General features: G+C 33.5%; 2 protein-coding genes across 10 annotated transcripts in view; one reads left to right on the top strand and one right to left on the bottom strand.

Moving 5' to 3' along the window:
- Positions 1–15185, top strand: part of LOC111049946 (dystrophin) — a 322297-nt gene that overhangs the window by 87866 nt on the left and 219246 nt on the right. Inside the window, exon 12 of one of the 9 annotated variants that reach the window (XM_039421226.1) lies at positions 2966–2999. The exons of the other annotated variants lie outside the window; for them this stretch is intronic. Within the exon in view, the coding sequence (XP_039277160.1) occupies positions 2966–2984 (19 nt within the window). The 3' untranslated portion in view covers positions 2985–2999. Of the gene's footprint in view, positions 1–2965; positions 3000–15185 lie in introns of those variants that run through there. 9 annotated transcript variants of the gene reach the window in all.
- On the bottom strand, positions 1138–6881 carry LOC120349884. The gene is made up of 6 exons (XM_039421235.1): positions 6821–6881; positions 5608–5805; positions 4729–4906; positions 3786–3934; positions 2538–2815; positions 1138–1682 (listed from the first exon to the last, which is right to left on the bottom strand). Exons 3-5 carry the CDS (start codon positions 4854–4856, stop codon positions 2661–2663), a joined length of 432 nt encoding a protein of 143 aa, XP_039277169.1. The 5' UTR covers positions 4857–4906; positions 5608–5805; positions 6821–6881; the 3' UTR covers positions 1138–1682; positions 2538–2660.

The raw sequence follows: 15185 nt of genomic DNA, 5'->3' as shown, positions 1-15185 counted from the left end.
AAACTGAGAACTAAACCAAACATGGATAGATGAATGAATGAATGATAAAGAAATTTGATGGTGCAAAATTCGACTCATGTTTTGGGACTTGACCTGTACTTTTCAAGAAATAGCCAATTCATATTACGTTTCAAGGAATTTTATTATTAGGCAGGTGGACAATGATGATGCTCAACGCACATCCAGTTTCAGAGTTCTGCGTCTTTAGAAAACTGTTATCTGCTGAATGACAACAAAAAGGCGTACGGAATGGAAAAACATAACAGAGAGTCACATGTTAATGTCCATGAATGGAATTGATGAGGTGGAATAGGCTGTAACGGTGTTGAATAGTACTGTATTCAATGCAACACATTTTGGGAAATACGTGCTCCAAAATATACAAAGCTTATGTGTTTTAAAGAATTCCCAAACATTTAATATGACAATAGTTTGACATTATTTTCGTTTGTGTTCACATTCATACTTTGTTCGTTCATCAAAAATCCTACTTTAAAATCCTACTTCTCAATACCTGAGAGAAATCAATTACAATCTGGTGATGTTAACCGTTGTGCATTGTATTACCTCATAAAGAAATTACAAGTGAGAGACCAAAGCTGCTCTTGACAATTGACAGTTTACACTTGATGGTGTTTGACTTCGAAGAAAAACAAATTAATTCAGTTTTCAATAAGTTATCATCATAGTTCAGTTTAAAGTAGCCTAACAATATAACCATGGTTATATAGTCATCTTCAGTTACTTCTAATGAAAGAAGACCGTTTAGGGAAATAATTCCAAAGTAACTGAAAGATTCTTGGAACGATTCTGCAGTATTGGACAACGTCAATAAAAAAACTTGACCTTCTAACCCCAAAGTTTTCTACAGAATGCCCTGAAAACCTTGAATGTTGTATTCCTCTTGCAGTTGACAGCATTTCCTTCTTAGGAAATGAAATTTAAAAAAGTGAGCGTAAATACACACACAAACACATACAGACCAATACCCAAAAAACGCTTTATTACCCAAAAAAACTCAGGGAATCTTGAAACATATAGAAATTTAGAAATTGGGGTACCTTGATTTTTTTTGGAAAGCAATACTTTTCCTTACCTATGGTAATAGGGAAATGAAAGTAAAAATCTGAATGAACAGAGTAATTATAATAAATTTATTTGAGAATAATCTAAACTGAAAAACTAAGAGACTAATTAAAAGAAAAGACTAAAAAACTAAAAGAAAAACCGATAGAAATACAATATAATAATTCTTAATAAACACGGAAGAATTTGTCCACAATGCATTGGCAATGTGGGCACCTGCATGGCAAAGGAATTTGCTCTTCTTGTTCTTGTTCGCCATTTGTTAATATTGAGACAAAGTGTCGTGGCGTGCTGACAAGCGCTGTGGTGCAGTTGATGCAACCCGCCCAATGTCCACATGGAATTATTATCCGGGTTGCTTTGTACTGATCACAGTTCCAGCACAACGTGCTATCGCTGTCCTCACATCGCTGGCCTCCTCAAGCCGCTTCAGTGAGGTCAGCTTGAAGCTCAGCAAGCTGCTCCATCACGAACCCAGCTGACGGACAATCATGAATACCGTTTACATTGAGGACAATTTTATGTTCTGTAACTTTGGAACTTTTCATCGTTCGTCAGCTCGTTCAGGCTGCCCGTTAACTCATTTTCTGAGACTTCTGAAAAAAAATGAAGTTTTGTTATTCTCCTTATTCTCTACTACGATCAAGAAAATCTAAGGTTAGGATTAGGATTTTTCATTATAATACATACAGAGTGAGTCATATGTATGGGTACCCTTCAATAAGTTGGAGACTGTTGTAGATATAATTCTGTAACTTTCAGGATGAGTTAATGGTCAAATACTCTAACTTTTGACATACAACTGGATTTCAACCCCTCTTAACGGGGTGACTTGGGGGTTGCAACTGGAATATTTTAAATGTAAACACCCATTGTGTGGTACATTATTTTAAAGGCCCTTTTAAAACAAGAAAGAAAACATCAATTGAAATGTTCTATGATACTCTTATCCAAAATGGCGGCAGATTGAGCTTTATTAATAATTTCTTTAAAAACCAAAACTTCAATCAACCACCATTTTGGATAAAAGTATCATAGAAAATTTCAATAATTGATGTTAACTTCCTTGTTTTAGAAGGGCATTTAAAATGTATTCGTGTCTTCGACAAATCATCTCTAATATTTATATAAATTTATTGGATTTGCGATTTTTATTTGAATCTTACACTTTGTACCGAATTGGGTTTATCAATATTTTATGCTAAATCGAATGAGAACTTTCGTTTTTTAATTACGGAAAATTATTCTATAATTGATGTGCTGTATTGGCAATGTTAGTACCACTTGTAAGGCGTACTTTAAGTAAAATTTAATTAACTATGTTCAATATCCCAGATTTAACTCGCTCAAGAATCTTATAATTAGGAAAAGATTCTCATTTTTTTTCCTTGAACGCTACACTTAAAATGCTGATGTTTTCATATGTTACTTTATTTGTTATTAATTTGTACCTTCTTCCTCCGACTCATTTAAAGAAATGAGTTCCGGGTCGTCTTCCATGTCCTCATCGTCATCAGCATCGACGATATCTGATGCCACCCGGTAACTCGCGGTTGAAATGAATTCTGCGAGTGTTAGGCTATGTCTCCTCTTCTTAGTTTTTCATCGAGGCACTTGAGATTGGAGTCCTGAAGAATCCATTTTAGTTTTTTCTTCCTGGCACACTCCTTCCCCTCTCTTAACATTGAGAAGGAGTGAGCCTCTTTTGAAGATATTTGCATCAAACCGTCTGGAACAATCACAAAAAAACTTTAGCATTGGGTTAACATAATTTTTTTTCATAGCAATAAGTTTAGAAAAGCAGTTCTATTGCCTATTGGTTGCAAGGAGAATGAAAAAAGAAGAAAAAAAAGTAAAAATATTGATTTTCTTTCTGTAGGTCCTTAACAGTTCCCTGATGCCATATTCTTAGGACCCACCATGTACATGTACAGCATAGCTGCGCGAAGTCTACGGTTCATAGAACTACTAGTAGCTTCAATATGTTGGAGTTTGATTGGAGAAAGTCTTCTGTGACAGTGATCTCTTTGTTTTTAACTACTCCTTGAAGTTGTGTGTTTGATTATTTCCTCTCGTTACTATTTTTTTTCTTCTCAGAATGACTTTTGTATAATCATAGAAACTTTTTATTTCTTTCGTAATGTATATTTTTCAGAAAAACTTTTCATTTCTTTCAATATTTATGTAAAATATTGCATTTTCAATTCTTTTACTTGTATTATGTGTTAAGAGAGAAATTATGGGATGTTATCCTTATGCTCTCAAATGTAGGATCTCAAATAAATATTTGTAACGAAAATGATTCTGTAACATCTACTGATATTCAGTGTTTTTCTACTGATTATTATCTTTTTAGAATATAGAATAGAAAAGAAATGAACTTCATTTAACAGAAAAATCAAACCTTTTTCAATCTAAGAAGATACAAATTAAAATAATAAACAGTAAAGAAATAAACAGTTCATCAGGCATGGCAATTTGCCGTCAGCCGAAGTTGAGCCGAACTCGATAATTATAATAATTAACTCTTGAGACAAAGAAAAAGTTTCATTAATTATCATTCCAGAATAGAATCAATTCATTATTTGATGAAAATCAATCACAAGTTTTTCTCCCTATCAAACTGTATTCAGAAGAAGCTCAGATATAAATTGATGTCAATTAATTGGCAGGAGTTGAATCAATCCAATAATACTCACTCCAGAACTCCCAGGTATTCCCTTGTGGGCGAATCGTTCTATTTATACACCTGTTCAGTGCCTCTTGGGCGTTATTCGTTCGGTTATTCTGCTCAAAGACAGAGAAGGATTTTGGCGTAACTTTACCCATCCACTCACGTTGGAAATACCTGTAACATCATACACATAGACGTCATTATCATAAGTTCAACCACACTTGTAGGACGATTTTTTCAGCAACTGTACAGATTGTAATAATATTTAGCTATTACACATACAGGCCTACATTTCACGGCTAAAAACTCTGAGAGCAAATTTGGTCTCCCACCAATTTCGGAGCTAGCGAATCACATGCAAGCAGCGTCGCCAATACCAATGCACGTCCGCGTCCATTTGTACCTGATGGCCAGATATAATCATATTATATAATTCTATTGTTTCAATTGCACATAGAATATGGTAAGTACCATCAAGTACATCAAAGTGAACACCACTACCATTGAAAACCAAACTTAGCTAATTGGATTTAGTACGCATGTGTGCACAAATGAGTAATTGGCACGATATGGCAGTAGTGCCGAGGATTCCCATTGGATTATGACAGGAGGTCAGACGGCAATATTCAAGTATGTTCCAATATTCAATTGTGCTAGGAAACTGGATTGTTTGGTTGTTCTGTAATGAGGCATAAGGAATCCGACTATTATTAAAAATCGTTTAAGTATAATAATTTTTAGTTATGGACGAAATCTGAATTTATTATTAGAAATCGGATAAATATAATAATTTTTAGTTAAGGACGTATTATTAATGTCTAAATATTGAATGTGACAAATAAATTTATAGCACAGCTGATATTCAAAAACGAAGCTATTGTAATATGCCGAGTGAGTTTTGAATGTACACCCTTTCAATTTCTCAGAATTATATGAATCATTAATAGCGTGGAAGCGTATTCACTCACTGTAGCAGCTTCATTGCTGGTGCCGGTTCATTGCAGGAATGAGCGAAGCCCTCGATCAAATTTACAGCTTCTTCAATCGATGGTATGGGAGAAGTGCTGTGGCCATCAATCTTTTTGCAACTATCCATCCATCACCACCACAAGTGATTCCCATTTTTTTTGCATTCCGCTCTATAGCCTGAAATAAATTATGAACTAAATATTAAAATATAATACATTTTCTAAATTACAGATAAAACTTCAATACCCTACATAGTATCGCAACATATTAGGTGCTGCTGCTTTGGATATAAAGCAGCCCCGAAAGAATTTCAGATGAAAAGTAGAATATGATTCCTCAACTAACAATATATCATTACAGAGGAAATACTTTTCTAACCGTTAACGATGAGGAACAGTTACAATATTGTTTGAATTTGGACATAACTGTTCAATTTTCGCCCTGTTTGTATTTTCTGTGAAAACGCCTCTTCGTTCACTTAGCGGTTATAATGATAGCCTAATGTAAATGAGAACCGAACATAGTAGTTATTATTGTTATTTTGTAATTAAAACAAAAAAACATGTACAAATTTTAAATTATCAATAATGTTTTAAACTAGCCAACGGTATATTCATGTTATTCACTACTTTACTCTTTGGGGATTTAACTTACGTTACGCTATTTTACTATGAGATTATACCTAAACAAATATAAAAACAATCCATCCTTTATCAGCTAATGATATGTAAAATTTAAATAGCCATATAAAAATTCGTAGCGAATCACATGTCCTAAATAATTGTTGATAAAATGATAATAGCACAAATAAATAAGGTGTTTCTAATGAAGGGCTTGGGAATTCCAGTAGAAGCAAGCATTCTGAAATTATAATTTACCTGAGAGAAATGGAACCAGCAACCCAAGTGTCTGGCTTCAGGAAAGTTCTGCTTTACAGCGGTCCAAAGTGCTTTCTCGTAATCGCTCATTATGTGGGTTGGCATGACACCAGGAATGTGTGTTTTCACAGCACTAAACAGGACATTGTATGCCGCGACAGTGCGGGTTTTCATCAAAGCCCACACTATAGGAAATGACTGAAAAATAGTAAAAAAATGACAGCAATATGCTTGTATACATGAACATGCGTCCAATTTATATGACAAAATATGACACAACGACGATCAATTAAACAGCGAGAAGATTTTGGGATTGTGTAGGCCTACGTTGGGTATCCTACATAACACAGTGTGAAGTATTGACATCAGCATAACTTATGCTATTGTTCCTCTATGGTATTGGTTTCAATTGAAACAGATCAGTGATTTATGATCCTATCTTATCAAACGTTATAACGACATCTCAAAAAGAGTAAATTTTGCAGTTTTTTCTATTATTGTTTTTATTATGAATTGATTAATTTTCTTAAATTGATTAATTATAAAGCTTTGTAAACTAAAAATGATTGTCAGTTTGAAATGCCACAAAGTTTAAACTTGCACTCTAAAACATGATCAAGAAACCCGAATTTGATCTCTATTGTTTGTAGAAAAGCATGGTTTCACGTGGTTCCCCTCAATCACAATTTAATTGAAGGAGAATAGAGAAGGATACTTGTTACTCGACGTGACTATAAAACATGCCAGACGAAATGTACGGTGAATCCATTTTACATGATAAAATTTAAATTGAGTGACTGGATTCATTCATCTAAATAATTTTTTATTTAATGGGGGGAAATATAAAAACTACCCTGCAGTTACAAACAAACCATTTATATGTTTTGAGGTGTTTCGGTGATTAAACTGTACTGGACAGTTGGGCCAAAACTTGTGTTGAATAAAAGATCGATGTTCGATATTTTGTGTTCGATTAAAATCGATCTACATTAATAGCGCCCAATTTGAAATTCTAAAAGTGTCATAATATTGTAATATTGTAATATTACAGTTTGTTAGCTTCATTTATTTATGTATTTGTATTACTGAGCAAATTACAGGATCATAGAAATGCGGACTGGGCACACCACATAGCGCTGGTAGCATCGTATTCTAGCGTGTTTCAATGCAATTGATTGTAAATATTCATTACGAAATAAAAATTTAGACTTACCCTGCCATAGGCAGATGCCATAATCACATACAGTTGGCAAAATTTTGAATCTTTCGGCCGGCATTTGAAAGTTCCGTCTAAGTGCCAGTCACTGTTGAGATTGAATTGGTTGTCAACGATATCAGAGACAACAGCTACCTACCAGGCATTCTTCATTTTCTGTTCAAATTTCCCAAGAAAAAAGGGTTTCCCATTCAATTTTCCATATCTGTCGTTCCAGTCTGAGATGCTGTGGGCAAGTTCTGAAAGTGAATGTGGGGTGCCTGGATGCACTTTTTGTCTTGCTATTTGCATCGCTCTTTCCATTTGTTTGAAGCTTAACGCTGCCTTCACTCCGGGAAGAGCACTGGAAAAATAAATTAGGTTGTACTGGTAAACAAATCGTCCCTCAGAAGCCGAAATGTACGAGTAAACCCACAGTCTTAAAATAAATACTTGAGGAGGCCAAATGTTTGCTATTATTTTAACCAAATTTAGCTCAATTCCGAAAATATATGCTAAACTGACAATGCGACATGTATTGTCGTCGCATTCGACCTGTGATTGACAGGTCCATTGTACCCTTCAACTACCTGCTCAGCTGCTATTGTTTACCTCTACGCTGAGATATGAACATATTGAAAAAGTATTAATAGTAAAATTTTTTTACAGATTAGAATTTCTCGAGAAATGTACTGAAAAAATCCAAATAACACAAATTCATTCAAATTTCAAGTAATACAGAGTGTTTACTGGTTGGGAAAAGTCGGGAAGTCGGGAGTCCTAATAGAACAGGAAGAATCTGTAAAATGTCGGATTTTTTTTTTAATTTTGTCGGGAAAATGGGAAAATTGAACATTTCACGTATCACTTTCCATGCCCTATTACCATAAGTAAGGGAAGTATTGCTTTCCAAATAAAGTAAAGGTAGGTACCCAAATTTCTAGATTGCTGAACATTTCAAGAAAGTGATTTGGTCTGAATGTGTGTATGTATATGAATAACAATAGAAATCTAAGTTTCCTTTTTAGAATTATCTATAACAGCTTCATAAAAAGGATACTTAGTGCCGGTTGCACAAAAGCCGGTTAAATTTCAACCGTGATTAATTTCACGAGAACCAATCATAGGAATAAAACAATCATAAACTAGTGAGCTAGTGACCCCCTGAGTTGGAAAACTCGCTCATGTATTGCTGTATTGAAATCTCTGAGACCAGCAAGTTTTAATTAAACAGAGTGGGTAAAAATTATGGAAACAGCAAAATATTTCTTTCGCAACAATAATTTGACAATAGGTTACATTGGGGATCCCATTTGAAATGAAAAATTACTCTTCATATTAAATTACTCTTTATAATTTACTTTGTCGCTTCAACAATTTTGTCCCTCATACAAATCCAAATTCCTTTTTTTTTTTGAAATGAGAAGGTGGACATGTGATACATGATTTCGATAGAGTTCCAAGAGAATGACGAAAACCGCACTTGTCAGCTGATTGATTGTGAATAATTCTATAGTCTGATTAACCCTATCTTCAGAGTAGATGAGATATCGGATTTTGGAGGAAATTCCTTTTCCTTTCATATTATCCTTATAATGCAAAATTTTAAAAAACCTTGTGTATAAATCGATGCGCAGCTAAAATAAGAAATATTTCAGCCAAATCTCATTGAACTCTATCAACACCGTAAATGCATCACATACATACGAAAGAAAATCCTAACACAGATAAATCAGCCTCAGCTGATGCTATGAATAAATGAATCAATGTACCTAGTGATTGCATGCAATGAATTCTTCAGCTAACTAAATCTCAACAATTTCATTACTTATGCACTTTTAATGTTATTTTCATATCCTGAAAAAGGACGAATGAGTAAGTCAATTTTGTTGTCCAACGAACTTGACCTGTAAAAAGGTTCGAAGAATACGTGTTCAAAATTTGAAGCTTATTTTTTAATTCTCTATAGAGTTAGTGTAGAACATAAAAACAGACGGACAACGACTTTGGCCTTCACTATATCAAAGGTGAGAACTTGCTAACGCTCGTTCAATAAATTTATACTAATACAGAATTGCAATATAAACTTGAAATTGAATTTCCAATTGACATTGCCAGAAAAAACAGGTTTCAGTGTTAGCAGAACTATTACTACTAAAATTGATGAATCTCAAACATGAACATGATATAGTAATAGAACTACATTGAATATAGCAGAATAACATTCCTGTAATAGTAATCAATTCATTAATCACATGAAGACTTAATTCAATTATGATTATTTAAACCATGCTTTTCTAGACACAAAAAATAGTTCACATACCTTTCCATTTCTTCTTGAAATATTATCGAGTTAGGCGTGCTCTCTTGTGCAGCTCGATGGAAAATTTTATTTCTCACAAGATTCACATTTAAAAAATTCAAATCCTTACACTTCGCACCAGGAGTGTGGTTTGATTTTAATTCAAACTCCCCAACCTCGGGTTTGTCTTCGTAACTTATTTGGAAGAGACCGTGGCCCGACCCTTTGCAATCGTTACTGTTACAAATTAAATAAACTTTGCGGCTTCGCGGATCTTTAAGCTTTCTTTTAAATCTATAAATGTATCCGTCTTCAGATGCCCACTTAACTAAATCGCTCTTTAGGGTGACGCGCTGGATTATCATAGTTGTGCAAGCACTAACTTTAAACACCAACTGACACTGAGGTGGTAGTTTAAAGGTTGGAGAAGTAGTTGGCGAGGGGTGGGGGTTCATGGAAGTTATTTTACAGTTCCACCACATGAAAAATGAAAGGAAATGAGGATATTATTTTCCAAGAAATTTCTTTCTTTTTCTATGTCATTGTAAACTGATGGCACAAAATAGCATTGTTCCAGACTTGCTATTTCTACCTGAAGAAGTGTCACTGAAACCCTTCTATCGTCTAGCTTTACTGCTCCGACACATATCGTTTATTGTTAGATGTCTCGGGAAATCCCCAGGTTAGTAAGGCACATTTTCAATGTATGAGTTGATGTACAGTGAAAATACATGTCCACTCTTTCTGGATCATAAATTTCAATTTCAAACAATGATGAATTTATCATTGATGAATATGAATTCTCATCTGAATTGATAAGAACATTATTTATAAATCCATTCTAAAAAACAGTTTTCACATTTCCTATAATCGCAATGACGGTTTCAACGCTTTTAGACTATTGAAATTGAAATTCATGATCCAGATAGAGTAGACATGTATTTTTACTGTACATCAACTCAGACATTGAAAATGTGCCTAACTAGCCTGGGGAGTTCCCGAGACATCTAACAATGAATTAATTAAATTCATCAATGATGAACTTATCATCAATGTGAGAGAAAGCATATAAGATTTTTTGGATCTTTTTCGTTATTCGTGACCCCCTCTCCGCCCCAGAAAAATGGCTACAAATCTATCGGAAATTGGTGAGGAAGTATGGAATTCAATTAATATTAAGGTGAAAAATGAGAAAGCATTTCTAATATAATTTTTAGATATATATATATATATTTCCCATTTCGTGGAATTATTACGAAATTTTGATTTTCAGAAAGTTATTGACATCTTTGGTTTTAACTTGAAATATACATACAATTTATGTCAATTGTAAAACATATTGTTCTGTACCTTAGAACAAGAACAACCAATGTCAAAAATCCAACTTCTGTGGATGAATTTTTTTGATAACAATGATTTGAAGTCACGGAAAGAGTTCTGCTTCATCTCTACAACTTTTATACTCTTCTGTCGGGAAATGGACCGAATCAAATTCGGCCAGTCTCTTGGTAAATCAATCTTCATAGCAGTTTTATTTTTTTCTTTCTCTATCAGTGCATGAATAGTGTCTGCTTCAAGATGAGTGTGTCCTGGTTGCAAGAATTTTTGATTTATTACTTTCAATTGCTTGTTGCCAATTTCAGCTTCTAGAAAATTCAAAAACATTACTGCAACTTGAATGTTCCTGTTTTGGCCACTGCAGGAGTCACTAAAGAGAGTCACTTCTTTTACATTTTCAGGCAATTCCAATAAATGGTGCCGCAAGCACGAGGCAATTCAGCACTTCCTCTTTGTGCAATTGTTTCATCCCACAAATAGCACAGTGGTATTTTTTCTTCTCAATAACTGAATAGAAAGTCAAATTAAAAGTCCATAGAGATCTTTTGTAAAAGGAAACGTTATTTTTCAAATGAGGAGTTGGAAGACATTTCTCTAAATCAAAGCTGATAAAAGCATATTCAGGATCAGTCAATGATCTTTCCTTGTCTTTCTTTTTCTCTGAATAAGAAGTTTCTGCCAGATGAAGATGTGAATCACGTGCCTTGATAGCTTCATCTTTCTCTTTCTCACAATTAGTAGTCTCCAATATTAAATCATACTTGTCACATTTATCGCATGTGTCATTTTTGGGTTTTTTGAATGATAAATTGAACTCTTCTACAAATAGTTTTCTGTAGGCTCCCTCATTAGCAATTACATCAAATTGCTTCTCCTTGCAATAATCTTTTCCTACAGTTACCTTGAAAAGTGGCCATTCCTGCACTGATTACAGAACGCAAAGAATCACTTTTCCGCTCTAGTGCACAAAGTATTACTTTGCGTACTCCAGATTTGCAACATGGCAACACAAAATAGTAGGTGGGTTATATGGAGGATTAGTGCACGAAAACAAAAATTAAGATGGTAACAATGACTGTGGTTAGATTTAGATAAGAATCATTTCAATGGCTACCCTACATTTATGATAAGATCCCAATCTAGAAATCCAAAACAAGAGTAATGTTTATCTAAATCATAATTAAATAATAACTTATCATCATATAATGAATAATGTTTATTTTCTATTGACAGTAATAATTATTTCAACTATAAGCAATGAGAAATGTAGCAAACACACATTATGTAATTCGAATTTTCAGGTTAAATAATTTACTGTTCAAATCCATGTCAATAAAATTAATAAAATAACATTAGAATATACTACAATAAAATATATGTTATTTTATAAATATTTTTTAGTTTACTTATATTATTTTTCGGTAATTTAGTAAGTTAACCATGTCTAATATCTGAATAATGTTTTTAGTCGGATGAAACGAAGTTAGGTACGATTCTTCCCGCTAGGTCACGCTTGTCGGTTCAGCCATTCAGCCATGCTGTTGGCTTGTATTTTGAATACAATTTTTTGTTTTATCTGTATTTTTTCTGATTCTTGAATGAATAAAGATGAGAACTTTGGCTGAGAATTTTCAACTTCAATTGGATTATTAATTTTTAAATGAATTAAGTTTGTTATTAATAACAGCATCACACACACAAACATTTGATGGATTTCAGCCATCATTTTATCCATAATTACCCACTTTTCATATTCAATGGTAACTGTAGGAAAAATTGAATGTGAAATACGTGCACAAAGTTCCTCTGCTGCACTCAAGAAACCATTCCGCCCTCGCCTATGGCTCGGGCGTAAACGTTTCTTTCGGTGCAGCAAACTGTCACTTTGCGCACTAGTTGCACAAATAACTATTATACAATCGGTACATTTTAGCTATATTTAGATCCTCATTCAAATACTTTTTCTCAGTTCTATTTCTAGAATAATGGCTTTCATAAGCAGGAAATAGGTTTATGTGCTCAATTATACTTTTTTTACAGCTGACGATATTTTAATCTGATTGCCATGTTTACCATCTGGAGGCAGCATGCTGTTTCCCAACTTCCGCTTTTTTTCTATAATCACTCTCATTTTCATGAGTGTGATTGAAAATGTATTCAGGAACATTGTTTGGCATACCTCTGTTTTTACCGAGTTATTTTTCATTTTTAAAAAATATTTTCTTGTGTATTGGCATCGGCTTTCCTTCTTATCACTTCTTATTCTTTGTGTTTTCTTGTCGAGCTCTTCTACTGAATCACACAAGAATTGATTCTGACAATTGACTGGAAGATTATAAAATGTTTCAAGAAGAGTCAATCGATCAACCTCACTGATTTTTTCAAAGCATTTCTTCCTGCATGATACATTACATGGAGGTAGTAACGTCTTGGCAGGTTTGAGTTTTCCTGTAACAGACATGTACTCCATGCCACTATCTTTGGCCTTTTTTCTGACATTGCGTTCCCATTTATCGTTATTCCTCATGCGCTTTCATGATTTTTTTTTTCATTTATCTGCCTACTTCCTCTTTTATTTATTTTTTTGGAGTTATTTTCCAAATTTTCTTCTCCTGTATCGATGATTCCATCCGTAGAATTCGCTCCAATACTTTCCTCATTTGTATCAATCTCTTCTACTAGGTCAGTAGAAATACCATCAATTTCAATACAATATTCTGCTTGCACATTTTCTTGAACGGTCACTTCTTTGAATGCATGTAGATTAGCATTATTTTTGTCAACATTCTCACTTCCTTGATTTGCAAATACTTCGAACTCATGTAGATTAGCACCATTTCCAATTTTATTTTCCACCTGAAAAATTTCTCGAATGGAACGTCTCCAAATTCATTCAGATTAATATTATTTTCTGCCTGAATACTTTCTTGGGTGACAAATTCTTCAAAGTCATGTAAATTATCAGTATTCTTGTCTGTTTCTTCTGTCTGTAAATTTTTTTGAATGAATTCTTCTTCAGAGGCAACTAATTCATGTAGATTAACATTACTTTTTCCTATTTCTACTGGCTGAATATATTCTTGAATGGCGAATTCTCCAAATTGATGTAGTTTATCAGTATTTTTGTCTGTTTCTTCTGTCTGTAAATTTTCTCGAATGGATACTTCTCCAAAGGCGACTAATTCATGTAGATTAACATTACTTTTTTCTATTTCAACTGGCTGCGAATACTCTTGAATGGTGAATTCTTGAAATTGATGCAGATTATCAGTATTTTTGTCTGCTTCTTCTTTCTGCAAATTTTCTTGAATGGCGACTTCTTCAGCGGCATCTAAATCTTCAGAATGAAGAACAACCATCATGTTCTCCAGATCAGTTTCGCTGTATACCATAGTCTGTGACGAAGGTGTAGTTCTAGTGGCAGATGCAACTTCTCCAACATTCTCTACCTGGAATCAAAAGATGGGAAAATTTTCATTGAACAATGCATTTTTCTGTTGTATCTTAGCATAAACATAAACTGTTAATAATAAAAATATTACTTTGAATCTCTCATTCTCATTTACAACAGAGATTAAAATTCTGTGTTCTATATGCACGTTTTGGTACTAGAGCCCCATCCCCAGCTTTTTAGGAGTACTGTAATAAACAGGATCCTACAATGCTGATGATTGGACTAGAGTTACAAAAAAGAAATCTTCAGAAAAAAATATTGTAATTTCTGTAATGAATGAATAATTGCAAGTTTCAAGTGATAATAGGCTATCCGTTTGCTATTATATTAATACAAGTTTGACATAGGTCATTAAAACAAGCGATAGGCTAGCATAGTTTCAAGACAAATTCATTTTCCTCAGTTTATAACACATTTCATAGTCTATTTCACACAGTAGATATTATAGTCATTATCTGCATGCCTAGTCATCAGTAGGCTAACTCTTACTTCTTTGCCTTCAAGTGGCTAATACACATCTGGTATTAGTAAATAACGCTGTGGACCTAGTAAAGAATGAAGATTAATCATACTTTGTCAAATCTTCTAGGAATAAGCAGTAAAGCAGCCTAATATAGGATTAACTGTACAAACACACACACTCCAATTTCAAAAGGATAATTTAATTTCAATAATCTTAACTCCAATAAAGTCCTAATGCAGTAATTTATAATAATATTAATCAGCCTAAACCAATATCAGTAGGGTCATATAGTAAATGCTGATTGTACTATGCTTATTATCCAATAAAGCAATAATAAAGTAACACAACATAATAGTTTATGCTGCTAATATGGAAAGGAAATTTCAAAATAGCTGTTATTTTGCACTATTTAAAGTAGACCTGATTTATTAACATTATGAAAAGATTGTCCTTTTCGTACCTGAAAATTATTCAAGCTTGTATCATTCCTGTGGAATTGTTCATCAATCAAATCCTTGTTCTTGGTTTTCCGTCTTTTCCGTGGTAGCTTGTCATCCAGGGTACTTTTATCTGTAACAATCAGAATGCCAGTGGTTTAATGTAAAAGAATAATTAAGTATAAATCATTGAACAACATTTAATTTACAGTAGTTAGATAGTTATCAAAAAGCAAACCATTTCATACCATAGCATATGATCCTTTGTTCTATTTACTTCTGCTTTGATTGATTAAACTAGTCCTTTACTCACTAGGCTTAATGATTCCGAGGTACTTTAGTTACTTATTAAGAAATTATACAAATCGAAAGTGCTAAATAAGCCTACC

Source organism: Nilaparvata lugens, chromosome 2 (assembly GCF_014356525.2).
Source record: "Nilaparvata lugens isolate BPH chromosome 2, ASM1435652v1, whole genome shotgun sequence".
NCBI classification, from domain to species: domain Eukaryota; kingdom Metazoa; phylum Arthropoda; class Insecta; order Hemiptera; family Delphacidae; genus Nilaparvata; species Nilaparvata lugens.
Note: the sequence above shows the minus strand (reverse complement) of the source record. Positions and strands in the feature narration are given on the sequence as shown.